The sequence below is a fragment of the Tupaia chinensis genome, unplaced genomic scaffold (assembly GCF_000334495.1).
Source record: "Tupaia chinensis unplaced genomic scaffold, TupChi_1.0 Scaffold143996_1, whole genome shotgun sequence".
Taxonomy (NCBI): domain Eukaryota; kingdom Metazoa; phylum Chordata; class Mammalia; order Scandentia; family Tupaiidae; genus Tupaia; species Tupaia belangeri.
In genome coordinates, this window is record NW_006203847.1 from 4,163,179 (window position 1) to 4,175,472 (window position 12,294).

At 41.5% G+C, this 12,294-nt stretch overlaps 1 protein-coding gene across 1 annotated transcript in view; it reads right to left on the bottom strand.

Moving 5' to 3' along the window:
* XIAP (X-linked inhibitor of apoptosis) overlaps nucleotides 1-12,294 on the bottom strand; it is a 57,953-nt gene that overhangs the window by 11,154 nt on the left and 34,505 nt on the right. The window contains exons 4-6 of the mRNA XM_006165700.3: nucleotides 10,041-10,116; nucleotides 8,925-8,964; nucleotides 3,741-3,941 (exon numbers count right to left, since the gene is read on the bottom strand). Of these exons, the coding sequence (XP_006165762.1) occupies nucleotides 3,741-3,941; nucleotides 8,925-8,964; nucleotides 10,041-10,116 (317 nt within the window). The remainder of the gene's footprint in view (nucleotides 1-3,740; nucleotides 3,942-8,924; nucleotides 8,965-10,040; nucleotides 10,117-12,294) is intronic.

Below are 12,294 nucleotides of genomic sequence, written 5' to 3' on the forward strand. Positions count from 1 at the left end.
TCGCCTAGCTACCTGCTGGCCCCTGTTCTTTGTATTTTAACAGAATTTTTAAAAATCTAAAAAAAGAAACAAACCTGAAATACTAGAACCGGAAATCAGGAAATCTGAATTGTACTGCCAAACTTTCTCAATTATCTTGGGCAACAGCCCCTCTGCACTTGAGGTTTATTATTAAAGTAAAGAAAGTTATATAGGTCAGCAGGTGGTGTGGACATTAAGGAGCTGGATTCCACATGACCAAATATGTACTTCAAGTCCCAGACCTGGTGGCTGGAAAATCATGCCAGGTGCATGTGCTTGTGTGCCCATAATCCTGAAAGGAGGGTGGAAGAGGGGGAACTGCCATGTGGCCATCCTCCCATGGGAGTAATTTCTCACTTTCCCTCTTTCTCTGTCTCTCTGGGCTCTATAACAAAAAAACAAATAAAAAGAAAAAAGAAAAGTAATGAAGGTTACACATGATCTTTTCTTTTCTTTTAGTTTCTACTACAGAGTGTGTATGCTCACCAGAGAGAGAGAGAGAGAGAGAGAGAGAGAGAGAGAGAAACCACACCCCCAGAGGGATGGCCATGCCACAACCCCTTCTCTTCTCCATTCTCCTCTTGGATTTTGGGTACACATGCACATGTACCTGGTGTGTTTTTCAAGCTACCGGGTCTGGGACTCAAAATATGGAGTCAGCCCCATGGGATCCAGTGCCTTAACCTCCATGACACCAATTGGTCCTTCTATGACCAAATTTAATTAAGTTTGAGTTGGGTTTCAGATGTAGGGGAGGAGCCAGCAAGTGGCATGGTGGTTAAAGTGCTGGATTCCCAGAGAGACGACTGAGGTTCAAGTCCCAGACTTGATGGTTTGAAAATTAGGACAAAACAGTTCATTTTTTAAAAAAACATTCAGGGAAACAGCTAGCCCAGTGTGTGGTGGTTAAGGCAACTGGATCCCACACAGCCAACTGCCTGATTCGGGTCCCGGATCTGTTGTCTTGAAAAACCAGCCGGGCATGTGTGTATGTGTGTGTGTGTTTGTGTGGGCATGTGTGTGCGTGTGTGCACGTGCCTAAGCCCAAAATCTTGAGAGAAGAATGGAGAAGAAGGGATCAGGGCATAATCATCCCCCATGGGGAGTGATTTTTTACTTTCCCTCTTTTCTGTCTCAGTCTCTCTCAGATGCATACACATGCCCTATAGCAAACCGAAAAAGAAAAAAAAAAAGGGGGCCAGCAGATGGCATGGTGGTTGAGGCGATGGATCCCATATGGCCAATTGCACAGTTTGAGTCCAGGACTCAGTGGCTTGAAAGACATGCTGGGCACGTGTGCATGTGTACCCAAAATCTCAAAAGGAGAATGGAAGAGAGGAAACTGTGGTGTGGCCTCCCCCAGAGGAAGTAATTTCTTTTTCTCTTTCTGTCTCTTTGGTGAGCTCATATGCTCTACAGCAAAAATCGACAGAACCCCACCCCCCCCCAAAAAAAAAGATTCAGGAAAAATGACACAATGGCTTGCATTTCTATTACAGCAGAAATATAACAAGTAAATGATTTCTTTTACTACCAACAAGACAAGTGGAGCTCAAATATGTATTAATATATGCTTAAGGAAAAAGTAGTTACTTTTCCTCTGAATCTTTATATCAAGATGTAATTTTTTTTTATTTTGGAGAGGTTTTTGCTATGGGGCGGGCAAGCTCACCAGAAAGACAGAGACAGAGAGACAACAAGTAAATGATTTCTTTTACTACCAACAAGACAAGTGGAGCTCAAATATGTATTAATATATGCTTAAGGAAAAAGTAGTTACTTTTCCTCTGAATCTTTATATCAAGATGTAATTTTTTTTTATTTTGGAGAGGTTTTTGCTATGGGGCGGGCAAGCTCACCAGAAAGACAGAGACAGAGAGACAGAGAGACAGAAAGCGAGAAATCACTCCCGGGGGGATGGCCATGCCACAATCCCTTCTCCTCCATTCTCCTCTCAGGATCTTGGGCATGCACTCACACGCGTGCCTGGTGTGAGTTTAAGCCACCAGGTCCGGGACTCGAACCATGGTCAACTACATGGGAGTCTAGCGACATAGCCATTACGCCAACTGCTGGTCCCTCAAGATGTAATTTTTAAAAAGAATTATTTTCTTTTTAAATAACTTTAGTTATTTTAATTTAATCAGAGAGAGGCAGAGTGTGCAAGAAAGAGAAGGAAAGCGAGAAAGCAAGCTGCCAGGTCTAGGACTCGAACTGCGGTCAGCCATGTGGGAGTCCAGTGCCCTTAATCACCATGTCACTTGCTGGCCCCTCAAGGTGTAATTTTAAGTATCATTAATGTTCAGACTGTTGTGACATGTACTTATTTGAATTATACTTCAAAAGCATTTGAAATAACTTTAAAAAATTATTTGTATTTATTATTATTATTTTAAATATCTGACCAAAGAAAGATGGAGGGGGTGAGAAAGCAAGTCATTAGGTCTAGGACTAGAACTGCGGTCAGCCATGTGGGGGTCCAGTTATTTCAAGGGTCCACCATACTAACTGCTGGTCCCTTGAAATAACTTTAAAAAAATGTTTAAAAATTATTTATTGGGGCAGCAGGTGGTGTAACACTCAAGGCGTTGGACTCCCATGTAGTCAACTATGGCTTGAGTCCCAGATCCTGTGGCTTGAAACTCACATTGGGCACCTGTGTGTGTGCCCAAGTCCCGAGAGGAGAATGAAAGAGAAGGGAGCACATCATGGCTATTTCCCTAGGGGGTGATTTCTTGCTTTCAGTCTCTCTGTCTCTGTCTCTCCAGCAAGCATATGTACCCTAAGAGTAAAAATCTCTCAAAAAATTATTATTTTTACGTTTGCTATATGGCTTGTATGCTCACCAGAGAGAGAGACAGAGGGAGACAGAGGGAGAGAGGGAAACTGAGAAAGCAAACCACTAGGTCTGGGGCTCAAACCACAGTCAGTCACGTGGGAGTCTCAAGCCTTAACTATCATGTCACCAGCTAGCCCTGCATTTGAAATAACTTTAGCGTCAATAGGATCTTTAGGGTTGGCTCCATGGTCTGGTGGTTAAGGCAAATGAATACCACTTGACTGACCATGCAGTACAATCCAGGACATAGTGGCTTGAGAAACATGATGGGCATATGTGTGTGCACGCCCAAAATCCTAAAGGGGAGGAAAAATGAGTTTAAGGGATTGTGGCATGACCATTCTCCATTAGGGGGTGCTTTCTCATCCTCACCGCCCCCAGTACTGTGCATGCTCTCTGGCAAAAAAAAAAAAAAAAAAAAAAAAAAAAAAAAAAAAAAAGGGGGGTTGTTTTTTTTTTCCCCCCCCCCCCAACTTTTTTGGAGAAGTTTTTGCTATGGGGCATGTGCACTTGGTAGAAAGAGAGAGACAGAGAGACAGAAAGTGAGAAATCACCCCCCAGGGGGTGGCAACGCTACAATCCCTTCTCCTCCATTCTCCTCTCGGGATCTTGGGCACGCACGCATGTGAGAGGAAACTCTCAGGATCTTGGGCGCACATGCACCCGGCATGAGTTTAAGCCACCAAGTCTGGAACTTAAACTGCGGTTGACTACGTGGGAGTCCAGCGACATAGCCATTCGCCAACTGTTGGTCCCACTCTCTGGTAACATTTAAGTAAATAAATAAAGTTAAATAAAATAATTCTTTTAAAAAAACACACACCATTCAAAATTAAGTTTTGTTATGTTGTTCTTGCTTTTTAAAAATAGTTATGCATACCTTTCTGCATTGAAGTCTGATTTGATTCATCTTGGGTACTGTCGTTCTGGGCACTAACTAGGTCTGCAATCAGAACCTCAAGTGATTTATAATTGCTCCCAGATGTCTGAATTTTTTCCTCCATTATTTTTTTAATGTCCTTGAAACTGAATCCCATTCGTATAGCTTCTTGTACCATAGGGTTTTGGAAGATGGTATCATCTGAAATAAAAAGTGGTAAGGTGATGAATATGAGTTTAAACAATCATTTTAATCGACATGAATCCATAACAAAGTATAAGAGGTCTTTAAAAAGCTCATGGGAAGGGGCCGGCAGGTGGCATGGTGGTTAAGGGCACTGGACTCCCACATGGCTGACTGTGGTTCAAGTCCTGGACCTGACAGCTTGTTCTTCTCACTTTCTCTCTCTCTCACTCTGTTTCTCTCTGATCAAATTAAAGTAAATAAATTAACAACTAAAGTTAAATAATTCCTAAAGAAAAACAAAAAAAAAAGCTCATGGAAAATTGGGACCAGCAGATAGCATAATAGTTATGTCACTGGACTCCCACATGGCTAACTACTATTTGAGTCCCAGACTGGCACCTTGAAACACACTGGGCATGTGGGCATGTGTGCCCAAAATCCCAAGAGGAGAAGGGAGGAGAGGCCTTTGCAGCAATGGCTGTCCTCCTTTGGGGGTGATTTCTCGCTTTCTGTCTGTCTGTGTCTCTCCAGTGAGTGCACGTGCCCAATAGCAAAAATCTCTCTTAAAAATAAATGGAAAAGCTCATGGAAAATGTCTATTATGAAAATATACAGATTTCCAAAATTGTTTTGCACCAATATAAACTTGTACTTTTATTTTTAAAAGTTTTTGCCATAGGGAGATTGTGCTTGCCAGAAAGAGAGAGACAGTGAGGGGGAAAATGAAAAATCACCCCCCAGGGGGGATGGCCACACCACAATCCATTCTCCCCCATTTTCCTTCTGGGATTTTGCGCACAAATACATATGCACCTGGCATGATTTTCAAGTCGCTAGGTTCCAGGACTCGAACCATGGTCAGCCATGTGGGAGTCTAGCACCTTATTTACTATGTCCCCTGCTGTCCCCATAAACTTGTACTTTAATTCTACTTTTCTAGGAACTTTGTGAAGTAGTCTCAAATTAAAAAGAGAAAAACATTAGCAGTATACAAAACAAAACAAACCAGAAAACCAAAGCTGCTTTGAGAAGAAGAAAGTTAAAAATATTCAGAAATGGCAGGATCTGTTTCAGAATCTGTGTTATTGTAAATGCAATTAATATGTATTTTTGTAATGCTTTTGATTATTTGTGATTAGCTGGATTTAAAGACTGATAAAGTAGTGTGAGATAAGATAAAAAAGATAAGAAAACATTAAGTGATTAAAAAATCTGAATGTTTTTCAAATCTGTTGTATGTATTAACAAATAAACTACTTATAAGGTAGATGTTGTTACTAAGTCACTAGCAATTATTGTGGAAAAAAAAAAGAAGACTAATTGGGGGGAAGACCTAGTCTGTGACTTAGGTTCTGCAACTGAATAGGTTGGACTAGACAAGGTAGGAAAATAAACGGGGCTGCCCTGTAACCTAGTGGTTAAGAGATCTGGATCCCACATGGCTGACTATAGTCTGAGTAACAGCTCTAGTGGCTTGAAAAACATGCGAGTTGCCTGTGGGTGCCCAACAGGATGGAGAAACGAAAAAAGGATTGCAGTGTGACTACACCCCATGGAGGATGCCTTCTCTCCCTCTCTCTGGTGAGAGCATGTACCTTCTGGCAATAAAAAAAAAGTAAAAACAAACTCAATTTTATAATAAAGTAGACATATATAATACATACAGTAGTACTAAAAGAAAATACTTGTTCACTCTGACCCATCAGTTCTACTCTTGGGTATTAAAAATGAGTAAATTATCAGGCCAGAGGTAGCATGGAGGTTTTAAGGCAGCTAGATCCCAGGGGGTCAGCTGGATGGTTCAAGTCCTGGACTTAGTGGCTTGAGAATGCACTGAGAGTGTATGTAGACATGTCTAAAATCCCAAAAGAAGGGAAAAATAGAAAAGGGAATGCTGCATGACCATTCCCCATAGGGTGTGCTTTCTCACTTTCTCTCTCTCTTTCCATGTCTCTCCAGTGAGCACATATAACATGTGGATACATTAAACTGAAATAAAGATGTCTACTATTAATAAACAACTTTTTAAAAATAATTATTTAATTTTAATTTAGTTTTATTCATTTATTTTAATTTGACCAGAGAGAGACAGAGAGAAAGGGAGAGTCAGAAAGCAAGCCACCAGGTCCGGTACTCAAAGTGCTCGAACTGTGGTCAGCAATGTGCGAGTATCCAGCACCTCAACCACCATGCCACCTGCTGGTCCCTTATTATTATTTTTTAATTTGATGAGAGAGAGTGAGAGGGAGAAAGAAAAAGTGAGAAAGCAAATTGCCAGGTCCAGGACTTGAACCATGGTTGGTCACGTGGGAGCCCAGCACATTGACCACCATGCCACTTGCCAGCACCTAGAAAACAACCTTTAATAAAAACTTCTTTGATAAAAAGTTCTACCTTGGGGCTGTCAGGTGGCATGGTGGTTAAAGGTGCTGGACTCTCACATGGCCGACCACGGTTTGAGTTCCGACCTGGTGGCTTGCTTTTTCACTTTCTGTCCCTCTCTGATCAAACTGAAAAATAATAAGTAAATGAAATTAAATAAAATAATTCATTTTTATTTAAAGAATTATTTTATTTGGGGCCAGCATGTGGAATGGTGGTTAGAGTGCTGGACTCCCACATGGCTGACTGTGGTTCATGTCCTGGACCTGGTGGCTTGCTTTCTCACTTTCCACCCCCTCTCTCTGTCTCTCTCTGGTCAAATTAACAATGATAATGATGATGAGTAAAACTGAATAATTCTTTAGGAACAACAATAAAATTTTTAAAGAATTACTTTATTTAATTTTTTCATTCATTATCATTTTTTAAATTTGACCAGAGAGCAACAGAGAGAGAGAGAGAGAGAGAGAGAGAGAGAGAGAGAGAGAGAGGAAAAGCAAGAAAGCAAGCCGCCAAGTCCAGGACCTAAACCATGGTTGGCCATGTGGTACTTGAGTGCCTTTAACCACTACAATACCTGCCAGTCCCTAAAATAATTCTTTAAAATAAAAAAGAAAACAAAACTTCTATCTCTGCATGAGGTAGTAGGAAGTAAACAAATCTTATGCCTCCTTGAAGAAGCTTAAGAAGGCAAGGAAAAAAGATAGCATCCGCTGAAGATGCAGGTGGGTTAGGGCTGATCATGGTGACAGATATTATCTGAACATTGGATTCAAGATCCTAGCTTAACTTAGGAAGTCCCCGGGACAAAAGTACATTTCACTCTTTTGTGATTTTGTTTTACTTTTTTTTTTTTTTTTGAGGGTTTTTGCTATAGGCCGACTGCACTCGCCAGCCAGTCAGACAGAGAGAGACAGAGAATAGAAAGCAGGAAATCACCCCCAGGGGGGTGGCCACGCCGCAATCCCTTCTCCTCCATTCTCCTCTTGGGATCTTGGGCACGCACGCACACGCACCCAGCGTGAGTTTAAGCCACCAGGTCCGGGACTTGAACTGTGGTCGACTACGTGGGAGTCCAGCGACATAGCCATTACGCTAACTGCTGGTCTCAATTTTGTTTTACTTTTTAATTTTGCCAGAGGGTGCATGCACTTGCTAGAGAGAGAAATCACCATCCCCAGTGTGGCAATGGTCATGCCACAACCCCTTTCCCTTTATTTCTTTACCCTACCGGGATTTGGAGGCATGCACACAGAAGTGCCTAACATGTTTTTCAAGCTACCAAGGCTGAGATTTGAACCACAGTGGTGCTGTAGGCACATCCCTTCTTTTGTGATTTTTTAACAGAAGTGGTGATGGGACAGCCTATCATTGCTCCTCCTGAACTTTGGGAAACTAACTGTTCAACAGCTGTATTAATGTTCTTAATATAGAAATACTGACTTAAATTGATTTTTTAAAATTTTGTTTATTGTTATTATTTTTTCATTTGCTATAGGACATGTGCACTGACCAGAGAAAGTGAAAGAGAGAGAAAGTGAGTGAGTGCAAGCTGCCAGGTCTGAGACTCGAATCATGCATGGTCAGGCATATGAGGAGTCCAGTGTCTAACCACCATGCCACCTGCTGCCCACCTGACTTAAATTTACAGGCATTTCATTAAATTTTTTTCTTTTCTTTTTATTTTTTTGCCATAGGGTATGTGAGTTTGTTGGAGAGAGAGAAAATGAGACAGAAAAAGGGAAAATGAGAAATCACCTCCCCGGGGGGGGTGGTCATGCCAGAATCTCTTCTCCTCCTGGAATTTTGGGCATGCATATACACATGCCTGACATGATTTTATTTCCCTTCCCTCCCCTTTTCTTCCTCCCTTCCTTCCTTACTATTAATCAAATTTTTCCACAAGGGGAATTTCAGTGATTACTTTATTCCCTCACAAAAAGACTAGCACTTAGCGTAATGGCTATGTTGCTGAACTCCTATAGTAGTTGACTGCGTAGTTCAAGTCCCGGACCCGGTCACTTAAACCCATGCTGGGCGCGTGTGCGTGCGTGCGTGCGTGCCCAAGATCCCGAGAAGAGAATGGAGGAGAAGGGATTGCGGTGTGGCCATCCTCCCTGGTGGGTGATTTTTCACTTTCTGTTTCTCTGTTGAGTGCGTGCGCCCTGTAGCAAAAACCTCTCAAAAAAAAAAAAAAACCCAAAAAAACCCAAAAAACAAAGTATACCCAAAAAACCGAAAAGGCCAACTGTAATCAAATGAGGTGAACCTTTTTGTACTGTGTCACTTTGTGAGGTTGGTGCTTGCCACACTTTTTACAGAAAGTCCGGTGGGTTTTACAGACATTCACCATGTTTTCGGGTGTGCTAGCTACACAGAAGAAAAGCCCATCTTCGAGCAGCTGGGTCTGGGACTTGAACCATTGTTGGCCATGTGGGAATCCAATGCCTTAACAATCAGGCTACCTGCTGGCCCCCTTTCATTAAATTCTGAAATTTATAGCAATCTCATCTCAAATATACTATGATGTTGGAAAAAATATGCTTATCTTACTATTCAACAGCAACTACAATAAACTGGCAGTGGAATGAAAGGATATTTTATAAACATACTTACCAATTCTTTTATTTAGTGATGTTTTTTCATCAGTTTTTACCTAAAAGAAAAGCATGAATAGTAAGTTGGAATTCTTTTTGGTAGAAGGCAATTGCTTTAATTTGAAGTCACATTAGTTGTAAATTTGAAATAAACTGGGTTTATTCCAGTTCCATATGTGAATATTCACAAGAGGCATAGCTTGACAGAGCTGGAAAGAAGTTAAAAGATCACCTAATTCAATCCTTTCACTTCACAGACATAAAGTTTAGGCCCAGGAAGTTTACATGACTTCACAGAGGCAATATGACCCAAAAACCTCATGAAAAATACGTATTGTGAAAGAACTAAGCATCAATTTCAATTTTTGCACCAAAATAAAAATCATACTTTAATCCCTTTTCTTTTTTGAGAGGTTTTTGCTATAGGGTGTGTGCGCTCGCCAGACATAGAGAGAGAGACAGAAAGCGAGAAATCACCCCCCAGGGGGGGATGGCCATGCCGCAATCCCTTCTCCTCCATTCTCCTCTCGGGATCCTGGGCACGCACACACATGCGTCTGGCGTGAGTTTTAAGCGACCAGGTCCGGGACGTGAACTGCGGTCGACTACATGGGAGTCCAGCAACATAGCCATTACGCTAACTGCTGGTCCCAAATCATACTTTAATTCTACCAATTCGACTTTTCATGAACTTTTTGAAGTCCCCTGGTACAGTTAATGATAGAGCCACTGGGACCACTCTGGCTGCCCATCCTAGTCCAGGGTTCTTATTACATATTACTGATGCCTTGGCTGCCCCAGTTTGACCCCACCAATTAAGATACATTTTGACATTTTAAGTATTGTCTGTGAAAAGTTTAAAACTATTTATGAATATAAAGTATATCATACAAGCATCTAATTTCAGAAGGCTAAGGAAAATCAGTATTTTAGTTTAAGACAATTTTTGCCTACAGTGACACCTTTAAATCAGGTCATCCTGCTCTCCTTTTCACAATTTGCTTCAGCTTAAGAATAAAAAGCATTGTTCAAGTTACCCCTTAAAAGCTCACTGCACATTAATTTGCAATATTACACAAATAGTAAATAATAGTAAAACAAATGAATTTGAAAATATTTATTATATGAGACTTACCTGAGACTCAGTTGAATGGGTTAAATGAATATTGTTTATATATTCTTGTCCCTTCTCTTCTAACAGATACTTACACCTAAATAGTTAAAAGAAAGGTAAACCTTAGTAGCTGATAAATTAGTAAAACAAGATATAATCTGTATCATATTAATTCCATTAACTTGCTTTAAAAAAAATTTAACTTTATTTATTTTAATTTGACCAGAGAGGGACAGAGTAGAGAGACAGAGAGAGAGAGAGAGAGAGAGAGAGAGAGAGAGAGAGAGAGATGAAATAAGCCGCCAGGTCCGGGACTCGAACCACAGTCAGTCATTGGGAGTCCAGAGCCCCTAATCACCCCACCACCTGCCAGACCCTTAACTTGCTTTTTTTTTGAAAAAAGGTTCTTTCTTTCTTTTATGAGAGAGAGAGAGGCAAAGAGGAGAGAGACAGCAAGACAGCATCCCCAACAGGGTGTTCATGCTGTGATGCACTCCTAGCCTCAGCCAGGCTGGAACATGGGCGTGTGCACACACCCAACATGCACAGGGAAGCCTCAGGATGGGATGCAAACCTGGGACCCTCCCAAGTGGGCTCAGCATTGCAGAGCATTGTATTACCACTGGGTCACTGACTTAGTGATCTCAAAGTTGCTTTTTGGGATTTCTAGGGAGCCACAAAGTAAAATGTCACCTAGTTACTCTCTTTTTAAAAAAAAATATTTCTGTTTAGATTTTTCCCATATGACGCATGTGTTCACCAGAGAGAGAGAAATAGAAAGTGGGAAATCACCCCACCCAGAGATGGCCATGCCACAATCCTTTTTCCTCCCAGGATTTTGAGCATGCATGCACACATGCCCAGCATTATTTTTCTCTCTTTCTTTTTAAAATAATTATTTAACTTTATTTTAACTTGATCAGAGAGGGACAGTGCACATACACGAGAGAGAGAGAGAGAGAGAAAGCCACTAGGTCCAGGACTAGAACTGCATCAATCAAGCATGTGGGAGTCCACCACCCTTAACCACCATGTCACCTGCTGGCCCTAACTCAGCATGATTTTCAAGCCACCAGGTCCAGGACTTGAACTGTGGAGTCAGCCATGTTGGATCCAGTGCCTTAATATCATGCCACTACTGTCTTTTTTTTGGGGGGGGGAATTTTTGCTATAGGGCGTGTGTGCGCACTGGAGAGTCAGAAAGTGAGAAATCATTCCCCAGGGGGATGGCCACACCACAATCCCTTCTCCTCCTGGGATCTTAGGCGTGTAGGCACTTGAGTTTGAAGCCACTGTTTCCACGACTTGAACTCTGGTCGGTCATGTAGGAATCTAGCAGTGTAACCGCTAGGCCAACTGCTAGTCCCAACCATCATTTTAAGGTAAAAAAAAAAAGTTCCTAGGCTGGTCCTGTAGTACGATGGTTAAGCACTATGCATAAGGAGCCAAAGAGTATGGCTGTAATCCCAGCCACAATGGCTTAAAGAAATCTGTGGAGTGTGTGAGTGTGTGTGTGTGTGTGTTGTGTGTGTCCATGATCCTGACAAGATGGAGAAACAGGAGAAAAAGAACTGTGGCGACCATGCCCCATGGTGGTTCTTTCTCTATCTCTCTCTTTAAAATTTTCCAGAGGGCATGTACATTTGCCAGACAGACAGAGGGAAAGTGAGAAAGCACCCCTATTGGGGAATAGTCACACCATAATCCCTCCTCCATCTCTCTCTCCTTTTGAGATTTTGGACACACACACATACGCATTCAGTGTGTTTCTCAGGCCACCTCATAGGTGGCCATGTGGGATCCAGACATTTGAACCAGCATGCCACCCCCTGCCCTCTCCTTTTTTTAAAAAAAAAAAAAGAAAGAAAGACAAAGTTCCTTTTGTTATACTACTTATATTTATTTCGATGGGAGAGAAAAGTCAGCTTGAGGGCCAGCTCCATAACTCAGTGGGTAGGGAAGCCAGGTCCACAAAGCTGTCTGTAGTCTAAATCCTGCCCCTAGTTGCTTGAAAAACATGCCAGGCATGTGTGCAATATCTCAAATACTAACAGGATAGAGAAACAAAAGAGAAGGAATTATGGGTGGCCCCTTGGGGGTATGTTCCTCCCCCCAACTCAGCACATGCACTAACTGGCAATTCAAAAAAATGATCAACTTGAGAACTTTCAACTTTAAGCAAACATTATAAAGTTAGTACCTTCATATATATATTTTAAAAGCATTATTCATGTAATTTTATTTATTATTATTATTACTCTTCAATTTGATGAGA